Here is a 14,912-nt window from a genome sequence, read left to right on the forward strand (position 1 = left end):
CACTGTGAAATCAACAGTGCGATAGAAATTACAAAATCATAAAAAAAACGTAAATACTTTCCGCAGTGAGAGAAACCACTGAAATTAAAAAGTCATTTTTCGTAGGAGCAAAACCTCCGTTACGAGTGTAATGTATTAGTAATGGCGTCGTGAACTTACATCGTAAAATATATACATTATTTTTTTTCGTAAAAATGGCTGCAGATTTAAAATTTAATTTTAATGATTATAGTTTAAATGGAGGTGGAGAGACAAGAGTTCCACAAGATAAGATTTGTATTTCTTGCCTTAAAAAAGAAGTGCCTTTTATAAATTTGTCAAATTGTGTACATGCTAAAGTTTTTGATTTTATACTGGATTGTAAGGTAATAATCTTGAAATAATTTAGTAATTAATAATTTAAATAGATAGTAATCATTGCCTGTAAATATAAATGGTTTTTTATTTATCATATCAATTAAAAATACAATATTCGCTATAGTCGCCCTTTAACATATTGGTATCTTGTTACAATAAAAATGGTGAAAGCTATCTGAAATGTTTGTAATGTAATTGCATACGTAAATTATTATATATTATTAATATCGACCTATGTTAATACTGAAATACTAAATATTTAAATATAACATCTTTAAATATATTTTTTTCTTTGATTTATAAAATTGTAAAATTCACATTTTAAAATTGGAATATTTCAATGAGGTCTTTGCTTATTGTTGTTATTTATTAAAGTTTAAAAATTATAGTTTTAGTTTATTCGAAATCAATAATTTATTAAATTAATACAAAATATTTATACACTATAACATTATCATAATAATTTACAAACTTATAAATTTTTAAGATTAACACTTAAACCATTCAGGATATTAATTAAATAATAGCATAGTATACTTTTTGAATATTTATTATTAATATTATTAAAATATCATAATAATATATTTTTTAAATGACCTAACACACACTTTATACTAACCTGCTTTGTCATAATACAGAATTGCTGAGTACCAATTTCCATAGCTCTTTCTTCAAAGATAAAGGATTTTCATACTAATGTTCATCCTCTTTATAACTACCTTAGGGGTTAAATATTCAAAAACCCTTCCGTAGTGCTAACTTACTGTGAAAAAGGAACCTGTATTCAATTTTTTATGACACTAGCCCGAGTAGTTTGGGCAGAGCGTTGACATGTCAATCATTCTTTTATATAGATGACACTAAATTATTAGTTCTTAAAAATTTGTGAGCCATGGAATAGTTTGAATAGTTTGAATTTTTCCTTGATTGATTTATGTATCCCAAGAACGAGCACTTTTATTATATCACATAAGAATGATAAATTCTAAGCTTTTAATATGATAGTATATCTATGTTTTAATATTTTAATGTTTTATTTTCAGGCAGAATTACTTGACCATTTAATATGTTACACATGCCATAGTGTATTAAAAAAAATACAAGACTTTAAAAATCAAGTTAACCATAACATGAATAAATTGTATCATGAGGTATGTTTTTTTAGTATTATTAAAAAAAAAAAGTTGTACAGATCTATTTAAAAAAGAAAACAGTTTCTGCTGATTACTAAAACAATAGAAACCAAAATATAACAATAATATGATGGATGGACAGTTGTTATAAAATATCATATAATTAAAAAAAAGTAAATTCAGTAATATTTTATCATATGACAGTTTTTTTTTCTTTTTATATATATCATGAAACTTTATAAACATTTTATATTCCAGTCAAATTACTTGAAAACAGTGAATTTATACACTCAGAATCTTCAATTTTCAAATATAGAAATAAATTCGACTATTGAATCTCAACCGATAGAATTCCAAATATTGGAACCGACAACCACAGAAACATTTATACATATAGAAACGGAAGTCAAAATAGAACGCAAGTCTGATAACGAACTGGACATACCTTTGATAGAATTGCAGAAAGAAAAAAAAAGAACCACAATCTCTAAGGCAAAGACGCCATTACAGAAAAAATACGAAGGAAAGATACGAATAATAATGCTGAGTGAAGATGAAATGTTGGATGAAAGAAAGGATGAAGCTTTGAAGAAGAGTTATTTAAAATTACCCTTTAAATGTGAATTTTGTATCACCGGCTTCGATCATGAATTGACGTTGAAGAATCATATGGAGAAACGACACTGTAAAGTAAGTATGGGTAACAAGATGTTTGAATTTCAACGAGTGAAGTCTTTGGTACTTGAACCCTGAGCTAGGCTATAGAACCCCATCACCTATCCCATTTTGAACGGATACTAATAGCTAATTATGCTGAAAACTAAAGACTATTTCACCATTTATAATCAGATGGGATGGTAATCTACAAACATACTAATACACACGACCAGAAACAGTTCGGGCGCGGTCTTTACGTGCTTTCCGAGGCACGGGAAAGTAAAGACTGCCAACTTTCAGACTCCGAGCCGCTGGGAATTTCTTTATAATAAATCCAATAACTGATTTTGTCCCGACCCGATCTGGGCAGCTTCTAAGCACTGCCAATTTCCAAAAGAGTTATTAATAAGAAAACCCAGTAGCTTTTCATTGGCTCGATGCGGGGTTCTCGGACAGACAAACATACTATCTCCATTCCTCACTCATAATCCGACGGAACTTCGACCACATCGGAGATACTTCAGGTGCAAGACCAATGCTTATGTGCTTTCCGAGGTACTGGAGCGACTTTTAATTGTCAACCACCGAACCCCAAGTGGCTAAAAAACTGGATTCCTAATTAGGTGCGATCTCATAGGGATACCCTCACGACCACCCGGTCGTAATTCTGAGCCTGAAGTGGCTCAATTTTTAAGAAGAAAAGTACTGTTCCCCCATCCCTCAAACAACAGTCAGATGTCATGTCATGTACAGGGTCAGCAATACACATTTCAGAAACTAATCATATTGGCTCTCTTTACTCATATTATATAAGGATTTATGTCACTAAAATGTTTTTTATTAATGCAAAAAATTGACATTCCGTTTCACGCCATTACATTATGAAATAACTTGCTTAGTAAATGTTACGTCACCTTTATTTTTTTAATGACTTTTTTTTCCAGAAAAGCGATGGTATTGAATGCAAGATTTGTTTTTCAATTCTCGGCACGAAGACCTCGTATGACGAACATTATAAAAGGCATTTTAGAAGGTGAGCTTGGAAACAGTTTTATATGTGTGTTTTAAATAATAATAACGGGCCGGTTGGCGTGGTTGGTAGATACTTGCCTTTCACGCCGAAGGTTGTGGGTTCGTTTTCCACCCAGGACAGACATTTGTGTGCATGGACATGTCTGTTTGTCCTGAGTTTGTGTAATTATCTATATAAGTATGTATTTACAAAAGAAAAGTAGTATATGTAGTATAACAGTTGTCTGGTTTCCATAGTACGAGCTCTGCTTAGTTTGGGATCAGATGGCCGTGTGTGAATAATGTCCCAGGATATTATTATTATTAATAATAATATTAAACCTAGGATTTGTCTATTCCTCTGACAGAATAAGTACAGATAAATAACTTTGAGTTGATAATTGATCGCTTTCATCGAGATCTTGTTCTTGAGCAATCAATTAATTTGTGAATATATTGCATTTCGAATGTCGGCGAAGTTGTTATCGGAACTTTGGAAGTTATATTAAAGTGTATATAAAGTTATTAAGTGTAATAGTGTTGTTTTTTTTTTGTATATAGAATCGGAAGGCGGACGAGCATATAGGCCACCTGATGGTAAGTGGTCACCAAACGCCCATAGACATTGGCATTGTAAGAAATGTCAACCATCGCTTACATAGCCAATGCGCCACCAACCTTAGGAACTGCCTGTAATTACACTGTCTCACTCACCCTTCAAACCGGAACACAACAATATCAAGTACTGCTGTTTTGCGGTAGAATATCTGATGAGTGGGTGGTACCTACCTAGTCGAGCTTGCACAAAGCCCTACCACCAGTTTCTTGTATTATTAATAAATATATATTAATCGAGAACTGTTTGTAGGGCATAATATAACAGTCATACGTAAATTTAAGGTTTTTTTATCTTTTCTCCTTCAGCCGTTGTAATACTTTAATAACACCACCTATACTATTATAAATGAGAATGAGTTTGTTTGTTTGTTACGCTTAAGTCTTATCTAATCGGATGATCGGTTGATCATCATGAAATTTTGCATAAACTTTTTTTTTATGTTATGGGCCGTTGAACGAGCAAACGGGCCATCTGATGGTAAGTGGTCACCACCGCCCATAGATATTGGCGATGTAAGAAACACTGGCTCGCTCACACGTATTGCTGCTTAGCGGTAGAATATCTGACTGGGCGGTACCTAGCTGCACGAGCTAGCTAAAAGGTTGTAAGGCCAACAAGTCAGGAGTAGATAAAATGGCATAGTACGTAAGTATATGGGGTATATATATTACACGTGGGTGAAGGACGAACTACAAGTTAGTGATGATGTTGATGATGTCCTCCAGACCGATTTGGGCCACGGCGGCCAATCTCAAGAGAGACTAGCTAACAGCGCAGGAGATATTATAGTGCACAAGTGTGTGCGCAAACACAGGTGCACTCTCTATTCCATAACTGTCATAATCCGATGGGACGGCAATCCGACACGACCGGAAAGAGTTCAGGCGCAGGACCGACGGCTTTAAGTGCTTTCCGAGGCACGGGAGTGGACACACTTCCAACTTCCAGACTCCGGGCTGCTACTGAGAGTTTTCAGACAGAAAAACCCAATAACTTTTTAATGGCCCGACCTGAGAATTAAACCCAAGACCTCCGCGTTTGCGGCCTTACATCAAGCCACTAGACCAACGAGGCAGTCAGTTGATGCTCATACTTATTGTTAAAAAGAATTACTAATAAGTTTCTTGCCAGTTCTTCTCGTTACAATCTACATTCGGAACGGACCACATTGGATTTACAAGCTTCATGTTCAAATTAAGTTATTAGTAATGTTTCAGATACGAGTGCGTCGAATGCGGGCGACGCAATAACAACGTGTATACAGTTTTGAAACATTACAACGAGAGTCATGGAAGGATAAAGACGAAGTTCTCGTGTAAATTATGTGATTTTTCCACAGAGTAAGTAAATTTTTTTTTTATTATTGATGCAAATGTAAGCAAAGATACAACAAATCATGCCGTCAGACTTAACCTTGGTGTTGTTTATGTTATTTGTCATTTCTAAAAGCTCATAAAGAGATTGAAGTAGATATTTTCAGGTGTGTTAAGTCTTTTCCAATGGAAAAAAGGATAAAGATAAATAACATTTGATCTTGAATTAAGATAACTCTTAGTTTAAAAACTTAAATCGTTTTAAAACTCCAATTAGTGTCTACTTTTTTTAATATATTTTTTTGTTTTTGTTGCTGTTTTTTTTACCCCTTTTTTTTTTTTTTTTTTTTTATATCGCCGGGAGGGCAAATGACTCTACTCCACCTGATGGTAAGTGGTAGTAGAGTCCAAACGCGACGACGGCCAGTACAGACGGGAAAAACGTTCTGCACTTGTTGCCGGCCCGCAAGGCGAAGGCGGCTAAAATTTTATTAAAATAAGCTTATGAACGCCCCTTCATACATATATATATGTATAAAAAAATCATGTTCAGTTACTTGATAAATTACTTGTAAGCTTTTTTTAATTTAAACATCGTAATTGCGATTGGGAATGGTGTGTTCTCCTATTTAGTTTAAATAAATTTTAAGCGTGTTGGATTTATTTTATAAACAATTGTTGGAGATTCAAATAAATAAAAAAATGTTCGGGATTTAAATAATCTGTGGTATTCATTAGTTTTGAAACATGTGTTTGCATGTCATGCATGTACTGGTGGTAGGGCTTTGTGCAAGCTCGCCTGGGTAGGTACCACCCACTCATCAGATATTTTACCGCAAAACAGCAGTACTTGGTATTGTTGTGCTCCGGTTTGAAGGGTGAGTGAGCCAGTGTAATTACAGGCACAAGGGACATAACATCTTAGTTCCCAATGTTGGTGGCGCATTGGTGATGTAAGCGATGGTTAACATTTCTTACGATGCCAATGTCTGAGGGCGTTGGTGAACAGTTACCATCAGGTGGCCCATATGCTCGTCCGCCTTCCTATTCTATAAAAAAGTCTTCATTTTTAAGATTCGCGATCGAAATTTTACTATTACTGGTGACTGTTGTGTCGTAATAATAAAAGTTATCAACAGACGGTTGTAATTTGTTCAAGGTCACACAGGGTCTACCGCTACCACCGCGACAAGCATCGCACGAAAAAGGTCGAATGTGAACTTTGTGGTAACTCGTTTGTCAACAATGCGGGCTTGAAGATACATATGTTGTAAGTGTAACTCAATATTGCTGTTCTAAGCACCTTCTTATCCATTTGTAAGCTGTTGTAAGCATGGGCTTGTTTAGTTGGCCAAATGGGTAGACTTGGATCAAAACTGAAAATCGCAAATAAGCAACAGTCCTTATGTGCCTAATTTGTGCTTATACATTTCGTCCTTACAATGAAGGTAAACATCGTGAGGTAACCTGCCTCGTTTGTACCAATATTTTTGGAGAAGTTCCACTTCCTACTTAACTATTTAGATATGAAAATATTGTTTATTTCATAACGTGAAGTATTAGTTTGTATGTCTGCGTGTTCGGTTGCGGTTATTTTAACGTTTGTTTTATTCCGATGGTGGGGGTAGTAAAGATAAATAAATAACTTTGACCTTGAAATAATATGACGTCAATGTAATCTGCGATATTCGATCTTATAATGTTCGTAAAATAAAAGTGTGTGTGTGTGCGTGTGTGTCTGCAGCACGGTGCACCGTCAGTCGAGTCGCGTGTACTCGTGCGACAAGTGCGGCAAGGTGTACCGCGCCAAGTCCGGGCTGGCGGCGCACGCGGCGAAGCACTCGCCCGCCGCGCCCGCGTACTGCGCCGACTGCGGGACGCACTTCCAGACGCACCTCGGCCTCAAGTACCACCTCAAGCACCACTCGCGGCACAGCGACAAGAGGTAACCACCACCGACGATAACACACTACACACAACATACTCCAAAGACAACCAGTTTAATTTGTTTTTTCGACCTATTTATTCCCATCAACTTACATTAACAGGCGAAGGAACAAACTCAAACGACCGTAAATAACGTCAAGGCGTTACGTTACTTACGTCTGTTTTCAGGTTCGCGTGTAACGAATGCGACGCCAAGTTCATTGTGAAGCGATCGCTCCAAGACCACATAGACTGGATGCACTTGAACAATACTGAGCACGCGTGCAACAAATGTACAAAGGTACGTTTAAATCGATTTTATATATATAATGTCCTCCAGACCGATTTCGGCCACGGCGGCCAATCTCAAGAGATTAGCCAACTGCGCAGGAGATATTATAGTGCACAAGTGTGTGCGCAAACACAGGTGCACTCTCTATTCCCTAACTCTCATAATCCGATGGGACGGCAATCCGACACGACCGGAAAGAGTTCAGGCGGAGGACCAACGGCTTTACGTGCTTTCCGAGACATAGGAGTATACACACTTCCAACTTGCAGACTCTGGGCAGTTACTGAAAATTTTCTGATAGAAAAACCCAATAACTTTTTATCGGTCCGACCTGGGAATTGAATCCAGAGCCTCCGGGTTAGCGGCCTTATATCTAGGCACTAGACTAACGAGGCAGTCATCAATCTTAGTAACAGAAACAATCTGTTGTTAGACAAAAGTTGATCCTCTGGTTGTCTGGTTTCTATAGTACAAGCTCTGCTTCAACTGATCCCAAAATCAGTTGACCGTGTGTGGATAATTTCCCAGAATATTATTATTATTATTAAATAAAAAATTACAAAAGTATCTTCCGTTTTTAAGGTATTTATAAACAGCGCTAGTTTGAAGAAGCACAGAGAGTTTGTTCATGAGAAGAAAAGACCGCCGAGGAATAAGATCTGCGATCACTGCGGGAGGGGGTTCACGGTGAGTTATGGTATCCATTGGTTTATGATAACTTGGTGGTAGGGCTTCGTGCAAGCCCCACACACTGATCACATATTCGGCCACCAAAGCAATGCTTTATATTTGAAGTGTGAGTCAATGGAACTACAAAAGGACATAACATCTTCGTTCCCAAGGTTGGTAGCTCATTGGTTATGTTAAGAATTGTTATTGCTTAATATTAATTCCTGCTTCCCCCTTCCTTCTTAAGTCTCTAAGTCTAGTCTTAAGTTCTCGATGTCACCGCCTAACTGTGACATCAATTCCATCGCGCACAAAGAAATTTGGAAACTCCTTTTTTTTTTTATAGAATAGGAAGGCGGACGAGCATATGGGCCACCTGATGGTAAGTGGTCACCAAACGCCCTTAGACATTGGCATTGTAAGAAATGTCAACCATCGCTTATACAGCCAATGCGCCACCAACCTTGGGAACTAAGATTTTATGTCCCTTGTGCCTGTAATTACACTGGCTCACTCACCCTTCAAACCGGAACACAACAATAACAAGTACTGCTGTTTTGCGGTAGAATATCTGATGAGTGGGTGGTACCTACCCAGACGAGCTTACACAAAGCTCTACCACCAGTAAACTTACCTTTCTTTGTCGCACTTCCAAAAAATGGAATTCCTTACCAGCTCACGTGTTCCCCTCCTCTTACAACCCGGGTTCCTTTAAACGAGGCGTGAAGAGGCATCTTGCGGGCCGGCAAGGCGGGGACGGCTAGTACAGAACATTCTTCCCGACTGTACTGGCCGTCGTCGCGTTTGGACTCTACTACCACTTACCATCAGGTGGAGTAGAGTCATTTGCCATCCCGGCACACATAAAAAAAATATATATATATCACAAAGCCCTACCACCTGAGAGCTATTTCCGAACCGGTGGTAGATGTTTGATAAACAATAAGCAAGTGGCACACTTCTATGGTGAAATAATGATGCCTAGTGGCCGTTTTTCGGAAAAATTACTCAAATTGCATAATTTCTTTGTTTATTTTGACGTGCGTTTACATTGTCGCCAGTCGCTGTCGATCCTGCGGTCGCACATCCGCACGCACACGGGCGAGCGCCCCCTGCAGTGCGCGCAGTGCCCCGCCACGTTCGCGCACTCCGCCGCGCTCTACACGCACAACAAGCTGTTACACGCTAAGACATAAACATTCACCGCTCAATAACGACTTTCATTTATAATGACGTGGTTGGTAAATACTTGCCTTTCATCCGAAGGTTGTGGGTTCGATTCTCACCCAGGACAGACTTTTTTGTGCATGAACACGTCTGTTTGTCCTGAGTCTGAGTGTAATTATCTATATAAGTATGTATTTACAAAAGAAAAGTAGTATATGTAGTATACCAGTTGTCTGGTTTCCATAGTACGAGCTTTGTACAAGCTTAATTTGGGATAAGATGGCCGTGGGTGAATAATATCCCAGGATATTATTATTATAAGTTATAAATATAATGTGTCTTAGTAAATACTTTATGGGAAAATGTTTGATACGTCCGGTTATATTATTGCAATTTTCTTAGGAAAAATATAGCCTATGTTACCCGCTGATAATTAGGCTTTCTGTAAGTAAAAGAATTTTTGAAATGAAAGTTCTGTAGTTTTTGAGTTTATCCATTACAACCAAACATACATAAAATCAAATTTTTATCTCTTTAAAATATTATTGTAATGTTAACTTGCTTGTTAATATTATAATAGTTTAATGAACGTAGCGAACGATAAGTAGGGATGTGTACTGCCCCTGTCTACAGAAAATAGGTAACCGTGTCAATAAAAAACAAAACTATTGCATATCATTTATTTATTATCCAAGCTATCCATAAAACAAAAATAATTCTCATTCCACAAAACGGCAGTGCTAGTAAGAACTCACTTCATTACTCACACGTGACGTGTTGACAACCGACTTATGATGATATGCTATTCTGATGCGTATGTTCTTGAAATGATATGCTCATTACGGTCAATATCGCATACTGGATACTTCACTGGTGGCAGGGCTTTGGGCAAGCTCGTCTGGATAGGTACCACCCACTCATCAGATATTCTATCGCAAAACAGCAGTACTTGGTATTGTTGTGTTCCGGTTTGAAGGGTGAGCGAGTCAGTGTAATTACAGGCACAAGGGACATAAAATCTTAGTTCGCAATGTTGGTGGCGCATTGGTTATGTAAGCGATGGTTAACATTTCTTACAATGCCAATGTCTAAGGGCGTTTGGTGACCACTTACCATCAGGTGGCCCAAATGCTCGTCCGACTTCCTATTCTATAAAAAAAAAACACTTTCTGACATTTCACGACCGTATTCTACGGTGAATTTCGAATATATTCTTAGAGAATAGTCCCACTGAATTGTTAACAAAATATTTTTCATGACAATATTTCTTGGGTTTCGATTACACAGGATTACCTTATTAAAGCTAAATATATAATTCAAATCAGGTCTCTCTCATGTGTGCCGCCTGCGCACGTGTGCGTGTGAGGCGTGCGGGGCGGTGTGCGCACGCGAGCTGGCTCTGTGAGTGCGTGCGCACGTGGTTAGCGAGGATCTTGTTCGTCTGAAACACAAAACGAAACGCTGACGAATCATTAAGTGACCTTGATCACTGGAGTGGGTAAGGACCCTTGAAACGCCGTTACTGCAGTACGCGCAAGCGATCCCGTGAAACCACTCGAAGATACAGTGAGGGTACCATTGGTTTTTTAGTTGTATTCCGGTGCAGTTCACTTCATGAGAGGGAAACGCGTAAATGCCATTTTCCAGCGAAAAAAAAGGACCCTTAAAACGCAATGTTGCACAATTTCTCATTCTTATTTGCTAGGTAATAATAATACTCAAAGAACAATGGAAATAACGTAATATGGCCTTATTTGTAAACAATGTTGTGTCTTCTTCTTTCGAATGTCAAATCAATAATGACAGAAAGAGATAACTGAACAGTCGCTAAGCAACGCTTATTATTAACACAGACTGTATAGTTTGTTTATTTAAGCATATATTTTAATTTGTTAAACTGAAGTGTATGATAGCATATGCATATTGTATATATATACTGGTGGTAGAGCTTTGTGCAAGCTCGTCTGGGTAGGTACCACCCACTCATCAGATATTCTACCGCAAAACAGCAGTACTTGGTATTGTTGTATTCCGGTTTTAAGGGTGAGTGAGTCAGCGTAATTACAGGCACAAGGGACATAACATCTTAGTTCCAAAGGTCGGTGGCGCATTGGTGATGTAAGCGATGGTTAGCATTTCTGACAATGCCAATGTCTATGGGCGTTGGTGACTTTCCGTCAGGTGGCCCATATGCTCGTCCGTCTTCCTGTTCTATAAAAAGCGTATATAACGTAAGTATTTACTTATACATATAAATAATTTATTATGGACGCGCTTTGATAAATGAAAACGTCGCAATATCGTCGGTGCAATGAACCGTACACTGGTGATGTAAGTGATGATTTCTTACAGTGAATGTCTATGTGCGGTGGTGACCACTTACCGTCGGGTGGATGAAATAATAAAAATGTCACTTACGGTGAATCCCTGTCCACAAATGTGGCACATCTTGTTTTTGGGCGGCTGGATGCCTTCGTGGACTCGCCGGCGATGTTTAGTAAGATCGGCGTTTCTTACAAAATACTATAAGAAAAATGTATGATTTGATCGGTTTATTACATATAGGTCTGCAGTTCCCAAGCTCCTGGGTTCAGCTGCCCGGGTGGGACCAGATAAGTTATTGGGTTTTTCTGTCGATTCTCGAACAACGACTTTGCAAGTTGGCAGTATTGATAATACCGTGCCTCGAAAAGCACGTAAAGCTGATCCTTGCTATCCTGCGCCTGAATTTTTACACGTTATATTGTCTTCCCAATTGGATTATGAGAGTTTGGGAACATAGAAGGCCTATGTCCGAGGGCTTTGTGCAAGCTCATCTGGGTAGGTACCGCGCACTCATCAGATATTCTACCACAAAACAGCAGTACTTGGTATTGTTGTGTTCCGCTTTGAAGGGTGAGTGAGCCAGTGAAATTACAGGCACAAGGAACTTAACATCTTATTTCCCAAGGTTGGTGGCGCATTTCTTACAATGCCAATGTCTATGGGCGTTGGTGGCTTACCACCAGGTGACAAATATACTCGTCCGCCTACCTATTCTTTATTAAAAAAAAATAAAGAACGTCCTGCGTCCTTACATGTATGTTTTTAACTTCAGCGCGAAAGAGACAACAATATCGACTCACCTTTGTACACAAATCGCATTTAAACTTGACAAGCTTGAGGTGAACGAGGTCATAGTGGTTCTTCATATTAATTTTCTTTGAAAATGCTTTACCGCAGTCGGGACATGGAACGCTGAAACGAGATTAGTATATGCCTTCCTGAGTATATTGTCTACAAATTACCTACTGCGCCGACTTCACTTCTAGTAAATTAACGTAAATGCGGCGTTGCCATTATTATAATATAAGAAAGAGATAAAAAGACAGCGTTTTATCTCTTTCTTACATATATAACGTATATAACTATATATACGTATATATATATATATATATATACAATAAAGTCAAAATAAGAATAATATCCTGGGACATTATTCACACACGGCCGTCTGATCCCAAACAAAGCAGAGCTCGTTCTATGGAAAACAGACTGATATACTACATATACTACTTTTCTTTTGTTACACACAGACTCAGGACAAAAAGACATGTTCATGCAAACAAATGTCTGTCCTGTGTGGGAATCGAACCCACAACCTTTGGCGTGAAAGGCAAGTATCTACCAACTACGCCAACCAGCTCGTCAAATCTTATGTACTTTAAGATGATCCATTAAGTTGCTAATACTTGTAACCGTAACAAATGTTAAAGCAAGCTCACTTCCACATTTATATTAGTTAGTAGTATAACTTAGGAAGTTAAAGTGTTCCTAAATGTGATTATACAAGTGTGTACGCAATTTAATTCAATAGTATGGATGGAGATGTCCCAGTGGTAAGAACGCGTGAATCTTAACCGATGAACGTGGGTTCAAACCCGGGCAAGCACCTCTGAATTTTCATGTGCTTAATTTCTGTTGATGATTCATCTCGTGCGTTTCGGTGAAGGAAAACATCATGAGGCTTGGTTCTGGAACATGAACACATGCAAACAGTTGAGTATTTTTGAGTGACGGTCGCCATTACGTTATGATTTCAACGCATTGAGTGCCACACGAAATTGTGTTTATAATTCATCTCGTGCTTGACGGTGAAGGAAAACATCGTGAGGAAACCTGCATGTGTCTAATTTCATCGAAATTCTGCCACATGTGTATTCCACCAATCCGCATTGGAGCAGCGTGGTGGAATAAGCTCCAAACCTTCTCCTCAAAAAGGGAAAGGAGGCCTTAGCCCAGCAGTGGGACATTTACAGGCTGTTACTTACTTTACTTACTTATAATAAACCGTTGGTCTTGCGCCTGAACTCTTTCCGGTCGTGTCGGATTGCCGTCCCATCGCATTATGAGTGTTAGGGAATAGAGTGCACCTGTGTTTGCGCACACACTTGTGCACTATAATATCTCCTGCGCAGTTGGCTAATCTCTCTTGAGATTTACCGCCGTGGCCGAAATCGGTCTGGAGGACATTATTATATATAATGGCTGATGTATTTAAACGGACGCCAAATGCGGTTTGATTATAACTAACTGGCGTCCGTATAATTCTCAGACATTGGTATTTTGAAATGTGTCCATACTTTTTGGATTGTCAAAAAGAGTAGGTAAAAAGCAAAAATAAACACGAATCAAGTTAATTTGATTTATTTTGAAAACAACAAAAAATATTTGCATTCTACACTTTTATACGCTTACAAACTAAATAAAAACAATAGTTTCTTTTATGTTCACTGGTGGTAGAGCTTTGTGCAAGCTCGTCTGGGTAGGTACCACCCACTCATCAGATATTCTAGCGCAAAACAGCAGTACTTGGTATTGTTGTATTCCGGTTTGAAGGGTGAGTGAGCCAGTGTAATTACAGGCACAAGGGACATAACATCTTAGTTCCCAAGGTTGGTGGCGCATTGGTGATGTAAGCGATGGTTAACATTTCTTACAATGACAATGTCTAAGGGCGTTTGGTGACCACTTAGCATCAGTGGCCCATATGCTCGTCCGCCTTCCTATTCTATATAAAAAAAAAACGTTGACACTTATATAAATATTTTTGGTACAATAAACAACAACTTGAACAAAAAACAACAAACATTATAATACGGTAACATTACAACAAACATTTTATGTAACCTTGGTAAAGATAAAAACATACCATTTTTTTTAATATAGAACAAAGTAACGAGTATAACACACTAGCTGTCACGGCTGTCGTAATATTTTTACTGTAGCGTTTAAGTGCTTAAATAATAATATCAAAATAAAAAAAATAGATGCGTTTTTCGTATTTTATTTTTGGATTAGTATGTGATTTTATTTCAAGAAATATTATATATTATTATATAAATTAATTCCTAAAATACTGTTACAGTTAAATATTTAATTACTGGACTTTTTTATTTTTTAAATTAATAATTCTCAACATCGAATTCTATCAAAGAAATTAGTATACAACTTAAATAATTAACACAATCAGTTCTAAACATAAGATACACAATCTTGAGCAAAATTGTTAGTGATTAAAATGAACATAAACCAAACAATTGAACAATTATTATTATTTCATTTGTTATCATCATTATATACATTTTTATAGTACATATTTTTTATATATTTTCATATATAATTTGTACAGTAACTTAGATAAAGTCTTAGGTAAACAATATAAAAAATCACCACCATTCCTAAGTCTGTTAAAAAAATTAAGGTCTAAGGTCAATTGTACCAAATTT

General features: G+C 37.5%; 2 protein-coding genes across 3 annotated transcripts in view; one reads left to right on the forward strand and one right to left on the reverse strand.

The window, feature by feature from the left end:
• Nucleotides 1-77: 77 nt before the first annotated feature.
• Nucleotides 78-9,340, forward strand: LOC126779963 (zinc finger protein OZF-like). 2 transcript variants are annotated; one of them, XM_050504179.1, is made up of 10 exons: nt 79-365; nt 1,401-1,508; nt 1,749-2,180; nt 3,092-3,180; nt 4,995-5,117; nt 6,250-6,360; nt 6,835-7,035; nt 7,206-7,317; nt 7,891-7,995; nt 9,039-9,340. In XM_050504179.1, the coding sequence occupies exons 1-10, from the start codon at nt 195-197 to the stop codon at nt 9,171-9,173; spliced, it is 1,587 nt and encodes a 528-aa protein (XP_050360136.1). In that variant the 5' UTR covers nt 79-194; the 3' UTR covers nt 9,174-9,340. The 2 variants fall into 2 exon arrangements, with proteins under 2 accessions (XP_050360137.1, XP_050360136.1); XM_050504180.1 differs by lacking the exon at nt 1,401-1,508 and having other exon boundaries at nt 78-365.
• A 470-nt stretch (nt 9,341-9,810) lies between these two features.
• The window catches only part of LOC126779895 (uncharacterized), a 36,359-nt gene continuing 31,257 nt past the window's right edge, over nt 9,811-14,912 (reverse strand). Inside the window, exons 13-15 of the mRNA XM_050504064.1 lie at nt 12,270-12,381; nt 11,563-11,667; nt 9,811-10,585 (exon numbers count right to left, since the gene is read on the reverse strand). Coding sequence (XP_050360021.1) covers nt 10,466-10,585; nt 11,563-11,667; nt 12,270-12,381 — 337 coding nt within the window. The 3' untranslated portion in view covers nt 9,811-10,465. The remainder of the gene's footprint in view (nt 10,586-11,562; nt 11,668-12,269; nt 12,382-14,912) is intronic.

This window comes from Nymphalis io, chromosome 30 (assembly GCF_905147045.1).
Source record: "Nymphalis io chromosome 30, ilAglIoxx1.1, whole genome shotgun sequence".
NCBI classification, from domain to species: Eukaryota; Metazoa; Arthropoda; class Insecta; order Lepidoptera; family Nymphalidae; genus Nymphalis; species Nymphalis io.

Coding starts and splice junctions, on each gene's coding strand:
- LOC126779963 (XM_050504179.1), top strand. CDS start 195: ATGGCTGCAGATTTAAAATTTAATTTTAATGATTATAGTTTAAATGGA. Junction 2,181..3,091: donor TGGAGAAACGACACTGTAAA/GTAAGTATGGGT, acceptor TTTTTTTTCCAG/AAAAGCGATGGTATTGAATG. Junction 3,181..4,994: donor TATAAAAGGCATTTTAGAAG/GTGAGCTTGGAA, acceptor GTAATGTTTCAG/ATACGAGTGCGTCGAATGCG.